At 38.4% G+C, this 25,329-nt stretch overlaps 1 protein-coding gene across 2 annotated transcripts in view; it reads left to right on the top strand.

Moving 5' to 3' along the window:
• WDR75 (WD repeat domain 75) overlaps positions 1-13,958 on the top strand; it is a 35,718-nt gene extending 21,760 nt beyond the window's left edge. For both annotated transcript variants that reach the window (XM_002712248.5, XM_051848364.2), the window contains 12 exons: positions 884-943; positions 1,034-1,149; positions 2,329-2,504; positions 3,940-4,097; positions 4,559-4,739; positions 5,528-5,622; positions 6,749-6,844; positions 7,289-7,458; positions 8,007-8,066; positions 12,599-12,745; positions 13,134-13,225; positions 13,615-13,958. In XM_002712248.5, the coding sequence (XP_002712294.2) occupies positions 884-943; positions 1,034-1,149; positions 2,329-2,504; positions 3,940-4,097; positions 4,559-4,739; positions 5,528-5,622; positions 6,749-6,844; positions 7,289-7,458; positions 8,007-8,066; positions 12,599-12,745; positions 13,134-13,225; positions 13,615-13,819 (1,556 nt within the window). In that variant the 3' untranslated portion in view covers positions 13,820-13,958. The remainder of the gene's footprint in view (positions 1-883; positions 944-1,033; positions 1,150-2,328; positions 2,505-3,939; positions 4,098-4,558; positions 4,740-5,527; positions 5,623-6,748; positions 6,845-7,288; positions 7,459-8,006; positions 8,067-12,598; positions 12,746-13,133; positions 13,226-13,614) is intronic.
• The last annotated feature ends 11,371 nt before the right edge of the window (positions 13,959-25,329 follow it).

Here is a 25,329-nt window from a genome sequence, read left to right as displayed (position 1 = left end):
AGGATAAGTACCTGGCTCCTGCCATCGGATCAGCGTGGTGCGCCAGCCGCAGCGCACCAGCCGCGGTGGCCATTGGAGGGTGAACCAACGGCAAAAGGAAGACCTTTCTCTCTGTCTCTCTCTCTCACTGTCCACTCTGCCTGTCAAAAAAAAAAAAAAAAAAAAAAGAGTTGTGTAAGACTTAATGAGCATTTTTTCTTCATTCCTCTTTCCTTACATCTGTGTTCTTTTGGATACCATCAGAATCCAACATTTTTAGAATTCTTTGTATGAAAATGGAGGGACTAAGTGTATTTGCTTTTGTTGTGCCACTTAATGTTTCCAATGAAAGGGAGGATTTTAAAGTGACATTTGATGTTTTGATAATGCATTTTCAAAAGGTTGCTGTAAGATTCTCCTTTGACACAGCTCTTTTCTCAGTGTGGGAGTCCTCTGGATTCTGATAGAAATGGAGGCAGTCTTGGTCTTCCCCCAGGATTTGCTCATCCTTTGACTATTCAGCCTAGACAGGCCTCATTGCAAATCCCAGAGCCCATTGCATCCTTTCCTTTCAAAATGAACATCACTGTACAATCCATTCATGTCATGACTTGTTTCAAAGTTAAGCTATCATTTGTATGTAATTTCTGAATTAACACTTAAAATGTATTCCTAAGCCCAATTGATACAACTTAAAGACTCTTCAGAAAAACCCCTACTACTAATTTTTCAACTAAATCACAAAATATTTTCCTGATTTTTTTTTAGTAAAACTCTTGAGTTATTTCAGCTTCCTAGGTTTTAAATTCTGGCATATTTCAGAATGATACAAACTCAGGTGCCTTTTTCACCTTCAAGTTTTGATTTATTTGTTTTAAAACTTTTTTTTGTTGTTAACTCACAGAGATGATGATTATTCACCGAAACCTTGAGGTATCTGCAGTAATTCAAGGCCTCGTGAAAGGTATTGTAGAGCCCATTGTTTTTGGAGTTTGGTACATTTTAAGAGGAATATTTCTCAGGTTTTGACTATTATTTGTCACTTCTTTTGCAGATAGGAATATCTTTACTGGTTTGATGATTGATCCAAGGACTAAAGCCTTGGTTTTGAATGGAAAACCTGGCCACCTGCAGTTTTATTCTCTCCAGAGTGATAAGCAGTTATACAATGTAAGACTTTTATCTATTAACTAGCCTTAAAATTAAAAGAACTCTTTACAACTAGAATCAAATAATTCATTTGGTGTCTTCTAAAATGAACTGTGCTTGTGTTTACTTGGACTTAATCTATCATATCTGTGGATGCTTAGTTTAATTATTTAGAGGCCACAGTTGCAGATTACATATAAGTCAATCGACGTTCTTACACTTAATTGTCTTTTTCTATTTTATCTTGTTTCAGAATGCACTCCACTTAGCTGTACCACACATCTGTGCCTTTGAGCCACAAAGATGAGGAAATGAGAATATATGAATTGACATATAAATCTATCTTCTTGTGAAACAGTGTCACATTCACATACTGAAGAGAGAATTTCCAGTTTAGATTAGAGAGGAATGTTTCTTATAATCCTGATAAATAGAATCATTATTTTTTTCTTGTGCTCCATAGCACATTTGCCAGATTTCTGTCATAGCAGCTGAACAGTTTATTAGATATCATCCACCTGCCAGTTCACTCCTCACATGACCAGTGGCAGCCAGTAACCAAGAACTCCATCCTAGTCTCCCCTGTAGGTGGCAGGGCCCAAGTACTTGAGACATCATCTGCTGCCTCCCAGGCATATCATTAGCAGAATCTTGGATCAGAAGTGGAGGCAGGACTTGATCCCAGGCACTCAGATGTGGCATGTGGGCATCCCAAGAAGGGCTTAACTTTCTGCACCACAATGCCTGAAATGGGATTTTGAAAAATCCTACCCAGAACATTGCTTATCTCTCTTGACTTTCTTAAAAACAATAGGGTAATTTCTGCTCTCCACACTATCTAGTGATGTAGGATTTAACCTTCCATGTTACGTAAAGCTATCTTGCCTGACCTTAGAAACAAGGGAAGAGTACTGCTTATAAGTGAAAGGTTCTGTTGTATCGTGTAATAGGTCTTAGTCAACACTAATATTTGAGGTCATTGAAAAATAATAACCACCAAATTGATGCTGTATAATGCGCTGCCTTTCTTAATGGCAGTTTTGATGTCCGTAGTAACAGTTCACTTTTCACCTTTATCTAATACACTATTACTGTAGATTCTAGAAGTTATCTTGGATATAGTTAATTATTCATTCCTTGAATGTTTTAACATTTAAGCATTTACATTAATAAGCACTTTGTATTTTTTTAATCTGTCAGTTAGATATTATACAACAAGAATATATCAATGATTATGGTCTGATCCAAATCGAACTAACAAAAGCTGCATTTGACTACTCTGGTAACTGGCTTGCAACTGTGGAACAACGGCAAGAAAAGGAAGCAGAACTTGAATTACAAATGAAACTGTGGACATATAATAAGAAAACACAAGGGTAATGCTACCTATACAGTGGCTTTTTTAAGATTATGTATTTGAAAGTCAGAGTTACAGAGAGGGTGGTCTTCCATCTGCTGTTTCACTCCCCAAATGGCTGCAACTGCTGGAGCTGGGCCAGGCCAGAGTCAAGAGCTTTCTCTGGGTCTCCCATGTGGGTACAGGGGCCCAAGCACTTCAGCCATCTTCTGTTGCTTTCTTGGGCCATTAGAGGGAGCTAGATCAAAAGAAGAGTAGCTGGGACTTTAACTGGTGCCCATGTGAGATGCTGGCACTTCAAGTGGCAGCATAACTCTCTGTACCACACAGTGTCAGCCCCTAAAGTCATTTCTTAATTTCAGAGTATAAAATACTTGACTTCTGTTTCTGGGTTCAGTTGTCAGTCTTCAAGGTGTTTCACTTTAGTAGGTTTTAGACTTAGAGATAAGAGGGAATTATTCTAATAAAGCCGTTACTTAAACTTTCTGCTCTGAGAAGGCATTAGTGTCCTGTAGGTTGTGATGTGTTGTCACCTCATTGCATAAATGAAAAAACAGAAATGACACCCCAAAGACAGTATCTTATTCTTCTAAACAAATCCAGAATTAGAATCAAGATGTTCCCTTGCTCTTCATTAGTGTGATTCAATAGTGTAGGTGAAGGTATAGTGTAGTGTGGTAGTATGTGTGTTGTGATTAGACAAGATGCTCACTGATTTCTTGACCAGTAGTTATAATAAGCCTTTATCAAGTCCCTGCTATGTGGCACAAACTGGGCTTAGTGCTCTCATACCCTTTGTGTTAGTAATTTTCAGAAGAATACTATAAGTAAGCCTGTTGTCAACATTTTACGTTTGGGGAAACAGTCCCAGACAGATTTAGCAGCTGTCTTTAGGCACTCCCCTTGTTACCTGAACGTTTTAAAAATCAAAAGACCGTGCTGCCCTGGTGTTCTTTTAAGACCCAATGTCAATGTAGGTCATTCACAGCACTCCTCTCGTAAGCTGGAAGACAAGCTTTGAGAGATAGTTGGGTGACTGAAGATAGTAAACAATGATCAAGGCAATTTGAAAACATTTTCTTTCCACATTTCCTTGCACATGGGAACATCCAGTTTTCATTTTTAGAAGTAGACAGTGAATGATATTGGATACAGTTTTCCTGTAAGCCTTCAAGGATTGTGGCCTGCTGACTTATACTCATTTTATGCCAGTTAGCTGACCACTATACATAGTGATCTGTGAACAGTGTAAGTGGCATAAGGACACAAGTCATACAACTCTGCATATTGTGATATTAGAGTACTTAGTTGTTTGTCATTCTGAGTGATAATCTAACCATAGCCTATTCTGATAGATATTATTTTAGAATGTCCAATGTGTAAGAAACTCTTAGGTAACAGATTACCATATTCTTCTGATGTAAGAGTAAATTTTGTGATTTCCTTCCCACTAGGTTTGTCCTTAACACAAAGATTAATATGCCGCATGAAGACCACATCACAGCTCTCTGTTTCTGTAATACAGAGAAGTCAGACAACCCCACTTTGGTTACAGCTAGTAAGGATGGTCACTTCAAAGTATGGATATTAACAGATGATTCTGACATATACAGTAAGTTAATTAAATGCGGTATATTTTAAAAGCAAACAAAGAATTGATGTACTTACCTCAAACTTGTATCCATTCTGTTAGGACATTTCTAACTTGTTGAATTCTGTAGGATATTGCTTGATATTAGTAGATTTGGGAGATAACATTTTACATGTCTTTTCCCCCAATGTTTTTAAATGGTCTTCCTGATGAATCTTGTGATTATTCTAGCTTGTAAGGGTACTACAGAAAGGACTTTTGCTGCTAGCTCTTTGACTGCTCCATTGTAGGGAGGTCAAAGTCTTTGAAAAGGGGCGTAAATTTCAGATTAGTCCATATTTCATACCACTTGAGCTTACGGTTGTGAGAGCAGGGTTGTTTGTGTGTGTGTGTGCCTTTGTTTCTTTATCCTTACTGCTTAATACATCTCTGTCAAGTTTCCACATTGATACTATTTCTAAACATGGCTTCTGTTTCCGCAGAGAAAGCTGTTGGCTGGACCTGTGACTTTGTGGGTAGTTATCACAAATATCAGGCAACTAACTGTTGTTTCTGTGAAGATGGTTCTTTACTAGCAGTTAGTTTTGAAGAAATTGTCACAATATGGGATTCAGAAACATGGGAACTTAAATGTACGTTTTGCCAACGAGCTGGAAAGATAAGGTATGTAAAAGTATTGGGGAATATGTAGTATGTTTTAAATTTTATCTGTTTAAACTTTGGTAAGAGTTTACGCTTTTCTCCAAAGGTAGCCTGTAGGTCAGTGGAGCAAGAAACTAAAAATGATGATGACACAAACTGCCAACATTTCCATTGTTGGGATTAACATTAATTCTTGGCCGACAGGTTTTCCTTTGTAATAAATACTTTATATGTGTGGCGTGTAATAATAGAGGCTGTACATAAGCCTCAATGGATCCAAACTGTACTTATCTTCTGCGTTTTTCTGTAACAACTACATTATGTTCAAACCCCACTGTTTGTGAGAAGGACAGGGGAAAATAACAGTGTATCTCCCATTTTTACTTCTGATAACTGGGAAAGGACAGAATGGCATACTGATGAGATTGTTCTAATTCCCTACATGTGACTCTGAGTTTACTTTGTAAAATTGCAAGTTTTCTTCTAGTAGGCAAAGAGCATAAAATAGTTTTTCTTAAGTGACTTTGCACATTTTATGTCTTTTCTCTGTTGTATATTCATTGCTGTGTATTAGAGAATACATTGCTTCTTCATATTACAGAGTTAGTCATCAAACCAAATATAAAAACAGAATAGATAAGCTTTCCCTTTTGTATACCTTAGCCCCTTTTTCATCAGGATAATTGTAAACAAACAACGCTTGTCTATCTAAAAATCTGCACTGGGTTCAGTGTCTGGAAGTCTGCAGTTCTTTGTACCTAAACAAGCCGGAACCGAGCATCACTAACTTCTCTGTGGTTTTGTCCTAGGCACCTTTGCTTTGGGAGACTGACATGTTCCAAGTACCTTCTCGGTACCACTGAAAGTGGCGTTCTTTGCTGTTGGAATCTGCTCAGTTGTGCATGTGAGACTTTTTTTTACTTTAAAGTGTAACTTGGTAATGCACATGGGAAGTTGCCATCCAACTTTGGCATTTTAGGACTTGGTGATCCTGTCTTCATAGCTGTATCTGGAGATTGTGTAATTTTCCACAGGACACATTATACCTCCAAAACTTGGAGAGTGCTAGACCTGAAGTAGATTCCTTACAGATAGCCCCATCGCTGGTAGAACAGCTTCCGTCATCCTCGGCTTTTGCACTACATTCAGTTTGTCTGACTCTGCTGCCCTCCCCACCCTCCGTCCTTGTGACAGTCAGAGGAACATTTCTGTAATGAATCCTAACCTGCAGTGTCCCTGGCAGCTTAACCTTTGAATGTAGTCTACCACAAGGGTCCTAACAAGTGTAAACCAGTGGCATTTTGCTCATGGAGTATGTTTGAAAGGCGTGGGGGTTGCTTCATGAGGACTGTGTGTGGTAACTTTGTTTTATTTTTCGTAGTGACTCTGGTCAATAGTTTTGCCCCCATTTACAAGCAGCAGAAAAGCATCAGACATAAGATTCAATGAAATAATTTTTTCATAATGAATGAAAGGAACACTGAATTTCCACTTTGTTTTTCTGCTTCTTGCTTTTTTTCTTTCATTTCCACTTTGTTTGTCAGCCTTGCACTGATAATTTTAACATGTCTATATGTGTCATTTGGAAAAATAAAATTCTTCCTAAAAATATGAAGATTGGCCACTATAAATAAGCTTTGAAGGGGTGGATTAAGCTGCCACCTCAGATGCCCTCATCCCATATTGGAGTGCCACTTCCAGTTCTAGCTGCTCTGCTCCACTTCAGACCCAACTTCCTACTACATCCAGGGAAACGTCAGATGATGGCCAAGTGTTTGGACCCCTGCCATGTAGAAGACCAGGGTGGAGTTCCAGGCTCCTGGCTTCAACTTTACCCAACGCTGGCTATTGTATCCATTTGGAGAGTGAACGAGCAGATGGAAGGCTGTGTGTGTGTATCTGTGTGTGTCTGTGTATGTGTGTGTGTGTGTGTCTGCATTTCAAGTAGATGAAAATAAACTGTTAAATAAGCTTCATGAAGCTTTTGGTCAATTTATTCTTAGAATTGAATCACTTTTGGTTTTCCCCAGTGGAGTGGAGTGCAAAATTAAATGTTAGCATTATGGAACCTGATCCTGAGTCAGAGAATATTGCTGCAGTCTCTCAGTCTTCAGTGGGTTCAGATTGTAAGTACAAACCATGCTTTGATAGTAAAGATTTATTGCCTAATTTTTTCAGTCTGATGCCTTTAATACAATTTCAGTCCAACTTTCCTTCAAACCAGACATCCTTTTGAAAACATTGTGCTCAGGCACTGCCCTTCCTTTCTTGCTCCAGTACCTTGTTAGGTAAATAGTCATACATTTCTCTGTTTTAGCACCTAAGATTCTGCTGCAATATTTTGGTGTCTGTCTACTGTGGTAAATTCTGGTCTCTGAAGCCAGGATCCCTTTTCTGTTTTTTCATTATCATAGCCCTCATTGCTAAATGTTTCGGCACATAGTAGGCACCAAATAGATACTTGTTGAGGTACAGCCTAAAACATTCAGGAGGTAGGCCATTTGCTAAATGGAGTAAGTCCTGCAATAAGTTTTGCAGTCAACATCTCATTGTCTGTTTTTTTCCTCTAGTGTTTGTATTTAAACCTAGTGAGCCAAGGCCATTGTATATTCAAAAGGATATCTCCAGAGAGGAAGTCCAGTGGGGGGTGTTTGTTCCACGAGATATCCCTGAGTCGTTCACCTCGGAAGCTTACCAGTGGCTCAACAGATCCCAGTTCTATTTCCTGACAAAATCACAGGTAACTGCCCCCTCTCAAGAGACAATCACTGAGTACTTGTAGTTTTAGTGTTTATTTCTGGGTGGAATAGTTTTATTAGAGGATTATTTCCCAACAGAAATAGTCTTATGGCCTCACTACAGCAGTATTACTAGTGTGAGTTTGTTAGAACCACTTTAGCTTTAAAGCTGTGTAAGTGTTGCCTGTATTAACTTCCTGACAGCAAAAATGCAGAACAACTAAAGTACTTTAAATACTTCTTTTATTAGCAGGGTTCTTTCAACTTTTAGCATTCAATTTGCTATTAAAAAAAAATAGTGGCTTGAATTTGATCTATCAGCCAAATTTAATTTCATTACCAGTTCTTAAATGTATCTCAGAACATAATCACTTAACTCTCACAATAGTTTTTATGTAATTTTTGATCTTTTATTACTTTTCAGTGGACAGCTATAGGTATCCACACAAGCAACTCACTTTCCCATTTTGTTTAACTCTTTGTTTCACCTTATTTAGCTTTTGCACTCTTCAGTTCATCTTTTGCATTATCAACTGATCTCTCTTTTCAGAGTTTATTGACATTTAGTACAAAGTCTCCAGAAGAGAAACTCACACCAACAAGCAAACAGGTATGTTTCAGCCATTCATAGGGCTGCCTAAAAAGAGCTTATTTTTTAGAACGCAACTGTGAGAAAGATATTTCAGCTGGCCCTAAATGACATTTTGAAACATAGATTTTTTTAAACCAATGTATCCCTTGTGAAGGTAGAGAGCTCTTTGGAATTTTTTAAAAATTTCTATCAATAACATAAGCTTATTATTTCAAGAGTCTAATGCAGTTGGTACTCTGTTTCCAAGGAGTCCACTCTGCAGTTTAACCAGCCACGGATAGAAAATATTCTGGGGGGGTGGGGAATGTGTCTGTACTAAACATTTAAAGACTACTTTTCATTCTTTCCTAAATAATATACCATGACAACTACTACCTTTTTTTTTTTTTTTTTTTTTTTTTTTAAAGTTTTATTTATGGGGCCAGCACTGTGGCATAGCAGGTAAAGCCATCTGTAGTGCTGGCATCCCATATGGACGCCAGTTCAAGTCCCAGCTGTGCTACTTCTGATCCAGCTCTCTGCTATGGCCTGGGAAAGCAGCAGAAGATAGCCCAAGTCTTTGGGCCCCTGCACCCTTGTGGGAGACCCGGAAGAAACTCCTAGCTCCAGGCTTCGGATCAGTGCAGCTCAGGCCATTGCAGCCAGTTGGGGAGTGAACCAGCGGATGGAAGATCACTCTCTCTCTTTCTCTTTTTTTCTCGCGCTCTCTCTCTCTGCCTCTCCTTCTCTCTATGTAATTCTGACTTTCAAGTAAAATAAATAAATCTTTAAATAAATCTTGAAAGCTAGAGTTACACAGAGAGAAGAGAGGCAGAGAGAGAGACAGAGACAGAGAGATCTTCCATCCGCTGGTTCACTCCCCAATTGGCTGCAACAACCGGAGCTGTGCCGATCCGAAGCCAGGAGCCAGGAGCTTCTTCTGGGTCTCCCACGTGGGTGCAGGGGCCCAAAGACTTGGACCATCCTCTAGTACTTTCCCAGGCAATAGCAGAGAGCTGGAGCAGAAGTAGAGCAGCAGGGACTAGAACCAGCACCCATATGGGATGCTGGTGCTTCATGCCAGGGCTTTAACCCCCTGGGCCACAGCATCCGCCCCAGCATGACAACTACTCACATGACATGTACACTATATTAAGCATTGTAAGTAAGCTAGAGATCAAGAGTATGTACATTGGCTGTATGCAAATGGCACACCATTTCACACATAAGTATCTATGTATTTTGGTGTGTGCAGAGGACACATTGGTAGTGTGAGGTGGGTACTGTTGGTTCTGTAAGCAGTTCCCAGTGAAGGACAACTGATACTACAAAGCTATTGAGGAAAAACTTACCTAACACCACTGCCACTACCCACAAAGACAGATACTCTCAATTCTTTCAGCTGGAATTTTTATTTAACACACACTGTCTCATGTTTCTCCTAGTTTTCTCAATAAAAATAAATCATAAATTTATCAATCAGTGCTTACCAGACCATGTAAACACTGTTCATACCCCAGCCATGTAGTCATAAACAGATTGTTTTTCTATTTTGACCTATCTTGTTTTCTCTAGAATTAACGGTTGCTGCTTGTTTCTTTCTTTATTTTATTTTTTTTTTTTTTTAAGATTTATTTATTTGAAAGGCAGAGTTGCAGAGAGGCAGAAGCAGAAAGAAAGAGAGCTTCCATCTGCTAGTTCACTCCCCAATTGACCACAATAGCCTGAGCGAGGCCGATCTGAAGCCAGGAGCTTCTTTCAGGTCTCCCATGTGGGTGTGGGAGCCCTAGGACTTGGGACATTTTCTGTTGATTGCCCAGGCACATTAGCAGGGAGCTGGATAGGAAGTGGATCAACTGGGGCTCAAACCAGTGCCCGTATGGGATGCCTGTGCTGCAGGCAGCAGCCTTACACACTATGCCAAAGCGCCAGCCCCCTGCATTTTTCCATTTGCTTAGTTTTCTGTTTACTTCTCACTCAATTCAACCTCTACCAAGTTGTCTGTCTTGTCTTTTTTTTTTTTTTTCTTTCTTTTTTTTAAGGACAGAGAGAGAGAGACCTCCCCTTGCTCATTCACAAATGCCTGCAGCAGGCAGGGCTAGGCCAGGCCAAAGCTGGGAGCAGAGAACTAAATCCAGATCTCCCACATTGGCATCTTAACCATTGTGCTAAATACCCACCCCTTACCCGTATTATGTAAGCGTTCTGAAAGTATTTTCAGACATATTAGCTATTTATTCAGGTTGTAAAGAAATGTTCCCAAGAACCCTTCTGACTTGCTTCATTCTGGAACAGCTGCTCCTGTACCTGTATCTATCATGCAGTAGTCATCTTAGGATCCACATCCACCATCAGTCTGGGAAATTGTTTCTTTCTTTTGTTAGATCCACAGCTGCCTTTTTTTTTTTTTTTTTTTTTTTTTTTTTTTGTCATTCTCTTCCTTTGGTGATGTGCATTCTGATGCATGTTTGGAAATGTTTTTATTCTCTCCTTCTTGGTTGCCTGGTTGGTTATAAAGTTGTAAATTGAACCTCATTTTCTCAGATGGTGTCTTTTTTATAGCTTTCAGTGTTGCTAATATCTAAGCCCATTCTTTATTTTCTTTTTAAGATTTTTCTGTTTGTTTATTTGTTTGAAAGGCAGAGTGACACAGAGAGAGATCTTCTGGCCACTCCCCAAACAGCAGCAACAGCTGGAGATAGGTCAGGCCAAACCAGAATCCAGGAGCTGTACCCTGGCTTCCTGTGTAGGTTGCTGGAACCCAGCCATGGAGGTCATCATCTGTTACCTTCCTAGGTACATTAGCAGGTGGCTAAATCCAAACTGAAGCAGCCAGGACTTGAACCAGTCTAGGGGAATTGGGTATTCCAAGTAATTGCTTAACCTGGTACACCACAACACTCCCCACCCCAAGCCCATCCTTTTTCTATAAATTGGCTTTTTTCTTTTTTCCTAAAAAACACTCACTAAATTTACTCACCAATTTTTATTGATTATGTTAAATGCTAGTGACTAGTGTAGGCACTTGGGAGGCAAGGAAAATAGTGAAGTCTCTAAATCTGTAGTATTCACAGTCTACCAGAAGATGGAGTGAACAAGAATCATTAAGTAAATAAAATGTCAGAAGATGACAAGATTTATTGGTGGGAAGGAAAAATAAAGGAAGGGGTGGGAGTTGGTCAGTGGGGTGCAGCTTGCAGTTTTAAATAGCAAAGTCAAGGTAGGCCTTGCTGAAGACTTTGATTTTTTTTTTTCCCTTTGAATTATAGAGCCCACTGGAATGTGCTGAATAACAATAAAATTACTTTTCTCCATTGTGTTTCTGGAACTTCTGTTTTGTGGTAGACCTTCCAGAGTACTGCTCTGATACTGTGTGTGTTTGTCTGTGTGACTGTGTGTCTGTTTCCCTTTTCTGTTTTCTATGAGATTTTTATTATCAGCTCTTTTTTTACCCCCTCCCTCTTGCATGGTCTGTTGTTCATTTTCACTTTTTTTTTTTTTTTTTTTTTACTTTATTTTGACTAGTTTTTTAAAAGGTAGAGACAGAGAGGTCTCCCCATCTGCTGGTTCACTCCCCAAATGATTGCTTCTTTCTCTGATGCATGAGTAGGCAACTGGATTGGAGGTAGAGCAGCCAGGACTCGAACCAGTGCTCATATGGGATGTTAGCACCTTAGGCAGAGGCTTAACCCACCGTGCCATGATACCAGCCCCAAGTTTGTGTTTATTTTCAGTCTGCTCTGGTCATTCTCTTTCGTTGTGTAAGTTTTCATCAGTCCAGTGACTTTTGATTCTCTGCTCTTATTTAAAAGTGGAGCCTATCTTTTGGCTTCCACAATTGGGCTCTGTTTTATTACAAAAATCTTCATTGTCATTATGTTTAGGTCCACTGTCAATCTGCTCAAACTGCCCAGATGAAATATTTCAAAGTTCTTGCCTCAAGGATTTGGATGCTGATTAACCCCCTATATGAAATGTAACTACCTTTAGTCATGAAAAGGACACCACCACCCCAAGTCTAAAACTTTGATTCTGTACTCCAGGAATAGGCTGAGAGCCCCCTGCTAGCACTGAGGAGGAGATGCAGGAATCTGAGTGCTTTCTAAGCAGACCTTCAACCAGCCCATCTGTATTTCTTAGCCCCCTTCCACACTTGCTGAGGTCCTGTAATTACTGACTCCTGATCTTTGTGGGATTCTCAAATATGAACAGCCAGCTTAGAATTCTGCTTTTTCAGATCTCCTGTCAGTTCACATCCTGCAAGCTGCTTTACAGTTTCCAGCATGTTGATACTGTGGCCATCTCCCCAGCTTTTCAACATGTGGATTTATGACCTTTTGCATAAAACCCTTTGCTGACAGATGTATAGGATTTGGTGAAAAAACTGGTAAATGCATATTGTTTTCTTTCATGGAAGTGTCCACTGTTAGCTTCTCCTACAGAAGTGCAATACTGGGCTTTAAAGTTCCTTCCATTCCAGATATTTTATTATTTTACAATACTTGTTTTACATCAGAGACAATTCCTCCTTTTCACTGAAATGATTTTCCTTTGGTCTCAAATCTTTATAGCTGCTAGCAGAAGAAAGTCTTCCAACAACCCCATTTTATTTCATACTGGGAAAGCACAGGCAACAACAGGATGAAAAATTCCATGAAAATTCAGAGAATGAACTGGTGCAACTACCCTTAACAGAAAACATACCCGCAGTTAACGAGGTAAGTAGTATTAAAATAACTCATGTAAAACAGATTGCTAAGTTGGGGGGTTTTATACATTCAATCTGTAAGATTGTTTTTGAATACCATTTTGCTGTATCACATGAATACCTAAGCCAAAGTTAACATGACTTGATAATTTGGCATTAATTTGCTATGATTTAGGATTAATTTGGAATTAATTTGTGGGAAGCGAATGGGATGGTTTGCATAAATATAAGAGGATGAAAGTCCTTTTTCTTTGGCTTCTTTTTTCTGGGAGTAGTGGAAGACTTTTGTGTTTGACTCATGGTATTTACAATAATAAGTACTTAGGATGTTGAAGGAACCGAGTATGCCCAAAGATAAACTTCATAAATGAAACCCTGTGTTTCTGTTTTCACTCCAGCTTCTTCACACGCCAGCCCATGTGTTGCCATCTGCTTCTTTCCTGTGCTCCCTGTTCATAAATTCCTTGTTGCTGTCTAAAGAGACAAAGAGGTAAAGCAGATCTTTAAGTGCGTTTAGATATTCTATTCAAGGTAACAGAATACTTCATGATACTTTTGATTAGATTAGTTCTCTTTATCCAAGGTTCTAATTGTAGTGAAAAAATATGAGTATTAAGTCAAATGCATTAAAAGTCAGTTTCAGAAAAGAGAACTTATGTGTGTGTTTTAAAGATTTGGTATCTAATTAAAAATTATACTTTATAATAACTTGTAGTTTTTTAATTAAATTAACTTGTAACTTTTTATGAGAATTTGTAATTTTTAAAGGACACTGATAGCAAGATTTAAAGGTCATATTTTAATATAGATGTCTTAAATTAGAAAGTTATTTAGAAATAATTATTAATAGTGATTTGATATTTATTCTGTTTGTTAAAGTGCTGAAGAAATTCCAGATGATGTAGATATGCAAGAAGAAAAAGAAAGTGACAACTCTGATGAAGAAAATGCTTTTACTGAAAAGGTCCAAGACGCAAAGCACACAGATTTGGGAGAAGACATTTTCCATCAGTTGTCAAAATCTGAAGAAAAAGAACTGAGAAAACTCAGGAAGGTAGACTATAGCTGGATTGCTACCTTTTAGTTCCTGGAGATGGAGGAGAGTTCTTAAACTTTGTGGTTTTTTTAATGTATACTGACATTCAAAAAAACATTTATTTTAAAGTTATTTCTGTTCCTAAAATAAAATGTTAATACTTAACAGACTTTTAAAAACTGATCATGTGAAACCACATTTGCATTGAGTTTCGCTGTTGCAGGGATATTCATAGGTCATACAATCACTTTATTTTGAATCACACGCTGACCCTATGAAATAGGTATTTTCTTCATTGGTGATACAGCAGAGCTGAAATTTGAACTTACTTCTCTTGATGGAATTTAGAGATGAATTGATTATACTGTATTCTACAGACCCTACTGAGGATGTTGCATAATAACATGAGATGCCTAAAATTTGAAAGATTTTAAATTCAAATCATCTGGCCCAAAGACCCATTGCTAGTAGAAAACAAATACCCTCTGTTTTACGTTAAAGTATTGAAATTTCTACATCCAAACAGTTAGCATTTTGAATTTTCTAGTTCCTTGATAATACTTCTTTAAAAATTGCATTAGAAAGAACACAAAAACAGGAAAGTAGGAGTCAGCATCATGGCCCAGCAGGGATTAAACTGCCACTTAAGACACTGGCATCCAGGTTTCAGTGTCAGTTCAATACCACTACTCCACTTCCAGTCCAGCTTCCTATTAAGCTGCAGCAGAAGGTGTCCTAAGTGTCTGGGCCCCTGTTACCCATGGGTGTGAACCATATGGAGTTCCTGGCTCCTGACTTTACCCTGGCTATAACATCCTTTTAGAGAGTGAACTAGTAAATACAAAGATCCCTGTCTCCTTTTCTCTGTGTCACTCTGCTTTTCAAATAAATATTTTTTTAAAAAACCTTTTGTCTTAAAGTATTATGTCTGATATTAAGATAGCTACTCCTACTCATTTTTTATTTTCATTTGCATAGACTGTCTTTTCATCCTTTTACTTTCAGTCTTTGTCTTTGTTGGTAAAATGTGTTTCTTGGCAGCATATAAATGGGTCTTGTATTTTGATCCATTTAGGTAGTCTGTATCTTTTAATTGGAGAATTTAGCCCATTTACATTCAAGGATATTATTAATAAGTAATTACTTGACCCTGCCATTTTTCCATAAATATCTTTTTGTTTGTTTTGTATCTCCTTTGTAATTTACTAGGAGGAGGTTTTGTGCCTTTCTATTCTTTTGCAATGCTGATTATCTTTCTCTGTTTCTATGTGTAGTGAATCTTCAAGTATTATTTGAAGGCTGGCTGGGTGATGCCAAATTGCTTTCAGTTTTTATTTCTCTTCGAAGGTCTTTGTTTCACCTTCATTTATAAATGAGAGCTTTGCTAATATCCTGGGTTGACAGTTTTTTTCTTTAAGAACTTAGACTATAGCTCCATTTTTTTCTAACCTATAGGATTTCTGATGTGAAATCTGCTGTCAGTCTGATTGATGACCTTTCTGGCATTTCTCTCTTGAACATCTTAGGGTCTTTCTGTTTTACTTTTGAAAGTGTGAATATAAGGTGTCATGGTGAAGATCTATGATCATGTCTATTTATGCTTCCCAGTACAGGAAGTACATAGAATCACAAATGGGCTTTAAGACAAAAACTGTTAAAAGAGACAAAAAAGGTCATTATGTAGTGATTAATGGATAAATCAACAGGAATATATGACTGTAGTAAATGTGTATGTACCCAGTGCTGGGACATCCATCTATTTCTTTAAGGAAGTCAAGAGTTAACAGAGAAAGGGAAAGACAGAGAGAGGGGTCATTCATCCACAGGTTAAATCCCCAAGTGACTACAATGGCCAGAGATGAGCTAGGCGGAAGCCAGGAGCCAGGAGCTTCTTCTGGGTCTCCCATAAGGTTGCAGGGTTCCACACAATTGGGCCATATTCTGCTGCTTTTCCCAGGCTATTAGCAGGGTGCTGTCTCAGAAGAGAAGTGGGCAGACATGAGCTGGTGCCCATGTGGGAAACTGGCATTGCAGGCAGCAACTTCACCTATTGCTCCACAATGCCAGCACCAACGCCCATCTATTTAAAACAAATATTAATGATTCTAAAGCAAAACATATGTTCCAATACTATAATAATGGCAGAATTCAGTGTTTCACTTTGTATCAATGAACAGGTCAACTACATAAAAAAATCAACAAAGAAACAAGAGCTAACCTACACTATTGAGCAAATGGCTCTAATCAATATCTAAGGAACATTTCATCCCATAGCCTCAGAGTACATGTTTTCATCAATGCACAGAACATTCTCTATGGAAGACTATATGCTAGAGCATAAAACAGGGATCAACAAATTAAAAAAAAAAATGAAAACTTACCTTGTATCTTTTCTAACCAAAATGGAATGAAGCTAAAAATTAAAAACATAAGAAGCTCTAAAAACTATACAAACCCATGGAAACTGAACAGACTCCTGCATAAACAGTGAGTCATAGAAGAAAACAAAAGAGAAATCAAAAAATCCCTTGAAACAAAATGAAAATACAACATACCAAAACCCAAGGAATACAGCAAAAGTGGTGTTACAGTAAAATTTACAGCAATTAGTGCATACATCAACAAATTGGAAAGGTGTCAAATGATCTAACAGTGGATCTCAAGGACCTAGAAAAACAAGAACAAGCCTAAAATTAATAGAAGGAAAGAAATAAAAGTGAAATAAAAACATCGAAGATCAGTGGAATGAAGAGCTGGTTTTTTGAAAAAACAAAATTGATAACACCATTGGCCCAACTAACCAAAAGAAAACAAAAAGACCCCATTTAATAAAATCGGGGTTAGGCCAGCACCACAGCTTACTAGTCTATTCCTCTGCCTGCAGTGCTGGCACCCTGGGTTCTAGTCCCGGTTGGGGTGCTGCATTCTGTCCCAGTTGCTCCTCTTCCAGTCCAGCTCTCTTCTGTGGCCCGGGAAGGCAGTGGAGGATGGCCCAAGTCCTTGGGCCCTGCACCCACATGGGAGACCAGGAGGAAGCACCTGGCTCCTGGCTTCGGATCGGCGCAGCATGCCGGCCGTGGCAGCCACTTTGGGGGTGAACCAACGGAAGACCTTTCTCTCTCTCTCACTGTCTAACTCTGCCTGTCCAAAAAAATAAGTAAATAAATAAAATCAGGGGTGAAAAAGATGTCAAAGCTGATAACACAGAAATTAAAATGATAATCATGAATTACAAACAGGCATATGCCAACAAATTTACAAATCTAGAAATGGATAGATTTCTGGAAACATAATTTTCCAAAATTGAGGCACAAAGATAAAACCTAAGTAGATCAATAACCCAAATGGAGATTGAGAGAGTAACACAGACCCACCCAACAAAAAACCCAAAGAATAGATGACTTTTCTGAATTCCACCAAACTTAAAGAACTAATCCCAATCCTCCCAACTATTCAGAGCCCTCTATGAGACCAACATCACCTTAATTCCAAAAGCAGAGAAAGAGCAAGGAGAACTATAGACCAATATCTTTGATGAAAATAGAAAAATCCTCACATAATTCTAGCTAATTGAATCAAACATCAAAAAGATTGTCAACCCAAACCAAGTGGGATTTATCCGAGAGGTTCTGGTATGGGTCAATATATGCAAATCAATAAACATAAATTGCATTAACACACTGAAAAATGAAACCATAATATCGATTATCTCAGTAGATGGCAGAGAATACATTTGAGAAAATACTACATCTTTTCATGATTAAAAAAATTTTTAAGCAATTGGGTGTCGAAGAAACATTCCTCAACACAATCAAGGCAATATATGTCAAATCCACAACCAGTATCACATTGAATTGCAAAAAATGGTAGTGTTTCCATGAAAATCTTGAAGCAGACAAGGATGCAAACTTTCACCGTTACTTTTTAATCTAATTCTGAAAGTATTACCTACAGCCATTATGCAAGGGGAAGAAAATGGGATGGGGGGGGACAACAAATTGCAAATTAGGAAATCATATTATCTTTATTTGAAGATGACATGATCCTTTATATAGGGAAACCAAAAGACTCCACTAAGAAACTATTGGAATTCCTAAGAATTTGGTGAAGTGTAAAAAATATAATGTCAACACAAAATTCAATAGCCTTTGTATACACAGACAAGTCATTGCTGAGAAAGAATTTGCAGATTAGCCCCATTCACAATACCTAAAAGAATTTAAATACCCTGAGATAAATGTAACCAAATATATGAATTTCTCTGCAATGAAAATTATAAAACATTAAGGAAAGAAAGAGAAGAAGACACAGGCAGACACCCCCCCACACACACATAGGAAAAATCTTCTATATTTGTGGATTGGAAAAATTAGTATCAAAATATGCATACTACCTAAAGCAATGTACAAATTCAATGTGATGCCAGTCCAAAAACCAAGGATGTTCTCAGATTTAGGAAAAAAAAAAATGATCCAAAAATTCGCATGGAAACACAAGAGGCCCCAAATAGCTAAAGGATACTTAAACAATAAAGCTGGAGGCATCACAGTACTAGATTTCACAACATATTACAAAGCAGTTAAAACAGCCCAATATTGACACAAAAAAATAGACGTGGACCAATGAAATGTAATAGAAACCTCAGAAATTAATCCATGTATCAACAACCTACTAATCTTTGACCAGTCAGAAATGGGCAATGGACATGCATCTTTCAACGTATGGAAATTCAAATGGCCAATAAACACTTGGAAAAAAAAATCCTCAGTAGCCATAAGGAAAATGCAAATAAAAACCACAATGAAGTTTCACCTCAAATGAGTTAGAATGGCTATCACCGAAAATCAAAAAAATAACAACCTCTGGTGAGGATGTGGATAAAAATGTACCTTAATGTGCTGTTGGTAGGAATTTAAACTAGTACAGTCATTGTGGAAGACTATAGAGAATCCTCAGAAATATGAAAAAAGACCCACATATGGTCCAGCCATTCCACTCTTGGAAATATACCCCAAAGAAATGAAATCACCATTTGAAAGAATTACCTATACCCCCATGTTGCTAACAGTTCAGTTCACAATAGCTAAGATATGGAATCAACCCAGATGTCCATCAACTGATGAATCAATGAAAAAATGGGTTATGTATACACAATGGATTACTACTCAGTCATTAACAATGAAATCCTGTCTTTTGCAACAAAATGGATGCAACTGGAGACCATTATGCTTAGGAAATAAGCCAGACCCAAAAAGACAAATATGTTTTCTCTGATTTTTTTTGCTATTAAAAACTGACATGATTTGATTGTTGTCTATAACCCTTTTGTTTTAAATATTTATTTATTCTAAAATCAGAGTTCCAGAGAGAGAGATCTTCCATCCACTAATCCTCTCACAAGGTGGCCAAAATGACGAGAGCTAAGCAAGGCCAAAACCAGGAGCCGGGAAATTCCTGAGTCTCTCCATGTGTCTATAACCCTTTTCTATACCCCTGTAGAACAGTGGTCTATCTTGTAGAGCATTTTGTTTAGAGAAGTAAATTGAAAGTATGTTATCAAAAGGTGTTTTTTTTTTGTTTTTTTTTTTTTTTTTTTGTAAAGAAGGAGGAAGGAGGGAAGAAAGTACCACCATATTCTTGGATTCATATCTATGAAATCTGTTCTCTATTAATAAATAAGGTTTTAAAAAGAAATGAAATTGCATTTTTGTCAAAGAAATTTAAAAATTTGAGAAATACAATCAGCCCTCAGTTTCCCTAGGGTTTGGTTCAAGGCCTCCCAATGGGTGGATACTGCATCTGAAATGTTCATGTTCCTTATATGAAATGATGTTGTATAAACATAAACCAAGCACGTTCCTTATTATATTGTAATCACCTTTAAATTATTTACAATACATAATATGGTTTAGATTACATATATAGAGATGTTATATTTTTCAGAAAATAGTAGTGAGGGAAAAAGGCTGTACATGTTCAGTATGTATGCAGTAATTTTTTCCAGAGTTATAGATACTTGAATCCATGGTTGTGAAACCCATGGATAAGAAGGGCCAGCTGTCTTTTTTTATTAATATTAAGAGGACAACTTCATATATTTTATAGGTACAATTCTAAGAAGATAATCACAGTCCCCTTCCTCCCATTCTCTTTTCTTCAGTACCCCTCCTTCCTTCCTTTTATTCCTCAATTTTTACAAAAATTTATTTTAATTCACTCCATAATCACAGGTTTAAATAATGCACCACTAACCATAATATTCAACAAGTAAAAAGTAGAAGCACCACATTTTCACAAGAGTACAAACAAGGGCCAAAAACAACTACCAGATCACTAGATGTATATTTCATCCCTATACATTTTTGTGTATTTCTATATTAAATACAATGTATCAGAGAAAACATATCTGTCCTTTTGGGACTGGCTTATTTCACTAAGCATAATCATTTCAAATTTCATTCATTTTGTTGCAAACAACAGGATTTCATTCTTTTGTATAGCTGAATAGTATTCCATGGTGTATATGTAGAACATTTTCTTTACCCAGTCATCAACTGATGGACATATGGGTTGATTCCATATCTTAACTATTGTGACTTGATTTGCAATAAACACAAGGGTATAAATAACTCTTTCATATGCTGATTTCATTTCCTTTGGGTAAATTCTCAGGAGTGAGATGGCTGGACAATATGGTAGATCTGTTTTCAGATTTCTGAGCAATCACCATATTGTCTTCCATAATGATTGTACTAGTTGACATTAGCACCAACAGTGGATTAGGGCACTTTTTCCCTACATCCTCTCCAACATTTGTTATTTTTTGTTTTTTGGATGGTGGCCATTCTCACTTATTTGAGGTTGTCGCTCCCCCATTCGCGGAGGAACGACACAGGACCCTGCGCTGTTCTTTCGTCTGCTCAGCCCTTCCCGGGTTTGCTGCTGGTCCTTCCCGGGTTGGCTGCCGACCCCTCCACCTCCATGGAGGGGCGGCTCCCCCTGCCACTTTCCCCGCTTCCGCGGAGAAGCGGCACACCGCCGGCCGGCTCTCTCGGGGGCTGCTCAGGGGTTCCTTCAGATGTTCCCGGTGCATGTTGTCTCTCTCCTCCTTTATAGTCCTCTTCCACCAATCCCAACTCTGCTACCCACATGCCAAGCACGCTGCTCTCCTCCAATCAGGAGCAGGATCAGCTCCTGCAGCTTATCAGTCAAATTGGCGAGAGGCAGCTGCGTAGAAGTTACTCCTCCCCAGCGCCATATTGTGGGAGAGCAGATGCATAGAATAAGTCTTAATTCCAGTAACTTAGCCTAGTCTCAGTTGCTCCCCACAGAGGTGAAACCTCATTGTGTTTTTATTTGCATTTTCCTGATGGCCAATGATCCTAAGTACTTTTGCATGTGTCTGTTGGCCATTTAAGGACACATATTCTGTAAATAGTTACCGCATATACACATTTAGTGTGTAAAAACATTAGGAATATACATTAGAGTACCCACACAAGGAAAGCACTGTTTTGTTGTTCTTGTTAAGAGATGAGTAATGTGATTCTCAAACTCCACAGGAATCCTGCCTGCAGAAGTTTGAACAACAGCTATTAAGTCGCTTCCATTAGGCAGGTATTAAGTCATCTCTGAGACCCTTAGGGTTTGACAAAACTGGATCCACTGGATTTCAATAGTGCATCAGCATCTTTCACCACTGTTAGATAACATTCTTTACCTATCCTTACATCTTCACGATTGCAATGAATCTATGGCAGATAACAGAATTCCTGTAAGGAATAATTAAATAAAGAAGTATTATTTAAAATACTCTACGAAAACAAAATGTTCAGCCCTTGTGAGTCTGTGTGGAGTTCCTGCTGGGGTAAAATGAACTGCATATTCTTGAGGAAGGTGCTTTTTTAGAGCTCAGTCTAAATACCGCTTCTTACTACAAACATGATCATGGTCTACTGGATTTTCTTGAGCTCACTCTTCTGCTATCTTTTCAATGAATTCTTTTTTGAATATTTAGTCACACACATATGCCAAAAGATTCCTGGCTTTTCTTTTTCCTCAATTAATTGCTTTATTGTATATTCATTTGGGAGAGTTTTAAAGTCATCTTCTTTTGGTCAAACTGTCCTTTAAAATTTTTCAACATAGACCATAATACTAGCTGAACCAGACACATCTAAATAAAGAATTCACTCTGTAGTTCCAAACTTTCTGAAGTGATTAACCCATAAGTATGATGGATTTTGGGGGGTGCGGAGGGTGGGGGAAGCCCAGATCAAGCTACACCACGCAGTTGAGCAGTCTAGAAACCAAACTCATTTTGCCTTCTTGGTGCACTCAGGCAATGGAATGTTGCCATCAGCTCATCAAACCTAGAAGGCATTATATCTAAAGTCTTCTCTTGGCGGCTAGTGCTTAAGCTTCAACATCATTAATGTTTTTATGTGTGTGTTCATTTTCAAGTAATTTGGAACAACTTTTAAGTTCATTCCAGAAGTTTCCTACTGAGGTTTCTATTATCGTTTCATTGGTCTTCCAATAAAACACTTTGCTAAAGGAGTCAGGCTACCAGAGTTCCAACACTGACTGCCCTTGTTTCCAGCCCCCTCTAAACACATTCCAGTTGCTCCTGTTGTTGAGATCTTGCAAGCATAGCAAGTGATTATCACACAGCCAGATGTGAGGAGTTTCAGAATGCTGGACTTGTCATTAGTCCTTGAGCCTTCTGAGATAAATCACAAGTCATCTTATTTTCGACCAAAAACACAAAGATGACATCAAGGATTTAGGATGTTTTCTTTGTTTTCCTTGTTGACATTCCTGCTGGTAGGTCTGTCAGCCAGTTCAGTGGAGATGTGCTATCAGAACAGGCAGATAGCATGCTGCTGGCTGCTTTGTAGACTGCACTCCCGCCCGTGGCTGCTGTCGGCAGCACTGGGGAGTCTGCCAGAGCCTAGTACCAAGAATAGATTTTTCTCCAAATAAGGAAGACTGTCTTCTGTTTTCCTTTATGGCTGGCATTGAGAATATTTGAATTGCCTGTTTGCCTTCATTCCACACTTAGTTCTTAAATGAATAGTCTCCAAAAACATAGAAACTTTTTCCAGAAATATTCTGTGTAGGCATCAAGTTCTTTGGTTCATGCACCCAACTTTTCATGCATCTCCAATAAAAGTCCTTTGGGCAATACCCTGTTGTTATTTTTCCCCTTTGTCTGATAGCAATCCACACACTGCAAGTTCATGCTGAGAATATCACTAGTGCAAGGTGAAGATGGTAACATTACACATCACATGATTCTTGAACACCTTTGCCCGCTCCATAGCAATGCTCAAAGAAGTGTTCTTACCATATGACTTCACAGTGGACACAATTTCTTTTACAGAAATTATCCTTTAATAGAATAGCCTCTAATGCTTGCCAGGCTGTATCCAAATCAGTCTCCACCATATTTTTAATTTTGAAGGCAACCGTAAGTCAACTGCTAATTGTTTTTACACTTATTTTGACAAATAAACAGTATCCCAAAAAACTATCAGGCTTTTACAACATAATAAATAAGAAGATATGAGTCGGGGCCAGCACTGTGGTGTAATGGGTAAAGCTGCACATGCAGCACCGGCATCCCATATGGACTCAGGTTCAAGTCCCAGCTGCTCCACTTCCAATCCAGCTTCTGTTATGGCCTGGGAAAGCAGTAGAAGATGGCCCAAGTCCTTGGGCCCCTGAACCCACATGGAAGACCTGGAAGAAGCTCCTGGTTCCTGGCTTTGGATTGGCACAGCTCCAGCCATTGCGGCCAACTGGGGAGTGAACCAGCGGATGGAAGACTCTCTCGCTCTCTCTCTCTCTCTCTCTCTCTCTATTTCTCTCTCTCCCTATATCTCCTCTCTTTGTGTAACTCTGACTTTCAAGTAAATAAATAATTCTTTAAAAAAAAAAGAAGATAGTCAAAGAATAGTCAAAGGGACTATTGGAAGAGATACAATCACATGGCCTCCTTTTCTCTTGTATCATTTGCACTTCAGAGAAGCAGTGACCAGGATGACTAAACTGACATTGTATTATATTAAGTTTATTAGGTTAGGAATGCCTCAGAAACACAAAACAGAAAACTTGACTAAGAAGTCTAGATATAGGTGGTTGTTGATGTTGGTCAACCACTAAACTATTATCAGGAACTCAAACTGTGTTTGCTCCATCATCTTTAATAGATTTTAATCATCATGCCCTTTAACTTATAGTCTCAAGATGGACAATGAATTTTCAAGCAAGGAAAAAGAGTCCCTACAATATTTTTTATCAGGGAAGCAAAAGCATTTCCACAAATCCCCAGTAGATATATTCATATGGATCCATTGGCCAAGACTAAGTAATTTGGCCACTGCTAGCCTCAAGAGAATCAGGTAATAAGTGTTTGTAAAGGAACAACAGACTTGCTTAGCCTGATTCTGATTCATCCTCTGGTGATGGGCAGATTGCTGTCTGTATTACTGTGCTCCATAACCGGCAATCCTCAAATCCTAGTGGTTTGTGTGAGCAAGTAGTTGTTCCTTACCTATGGGTTTGTAAATCATTTGTAACTGTGTTGGATTTGGTCATGATCAGCTGGGCTTGGATCAAGGCTGTGTATGTTTTTGTGTCTACCCCACGTATATACTTATTCTGGAACTACAGGTTATGCATGGCATGCTCTTTTCATGGCAAAGAGGCGATGGGCAAGAAGCCTGATAAAATCATACAAATCCAGTTAGAGTCTCTTTTCAAGTCAGGTTTAGTAACATACCATTTGCCAAACAAATCACCTGCCCAGTCCAACACAAATGGGACAGGGATATGTACTCTGCCTTCTCCAGTGGAAAGTACTGCCAAGTAATATGCCCAAAGGTATTTACTTATCATTCAATTACAGAAAGGAATTGAAAATGTGGAATAAAATTTAATCTATTATCCCAAAGCAGATAAAACTGAGGGGCCGACAACAAGATAGAAAGGAATGATTGTTGGGTAGCCATAATACTATCTTCCACATCCGTTGAGCTGAGAGAAGCATTAAAAACTTCTCTTTCAAATTTAATTGACAAAAGGAAGAAGAGCATTACATAACAAATTGTAGAGTTGCAAATGTCTTTCCTGGGCTAACATTGTAATAGTCAGATTTTTCTCACCTTTATCAAGTAACTGACTCAGGCTAACTTTATTTTAAAAAACATGTTTATTGAGCCCATGATTTTGGAGGCTGAAAGTCCAACTAGCATAATACAGGCTATGGTGAGTGCCTTGTGGAAAATGACAGTTGGTAAGAGCAAGCAATCGCATCTCAGCCCAGGAAGAGCATGAGGGTCAGTCTTGCTCCTTTTGTAACATCCCTCTAACAGGAGTTACCTTAATCCCTCCTGAGGAAGTGCCCCCAATGACCACAGACCTCATAAAGGTTCAACTACCTCCTGTATTAATCATCTTTGCATTGTTATAATAAATAATATTATGAAGGAAAGAGGTTTAATTTGGCTCACAGTTCTAGAGTTTCACACTTGTTTCTGAGGATGTCTATGTGG

This window comes from Oryctolagus cuniculus, chromosome 3 (genome assembly GCF_964237555.1).
Source record: "Oryctolagus cuniculus chromosome 3, mOryCun1.1, whole genome shotgun sequence".
Taxonomy (NCBI): Eukaryota; Metazoa; Chordata; class Mammalia; order Lagomorpha; family Leporidae; genus Oryctolagus; species Oryctolagus cuniculus.
The sequence above is the reverse complement of the archived record's forward strand: the minus strand, read 5'-3'. Positions and strand labels throughout refer to the sequence as shown.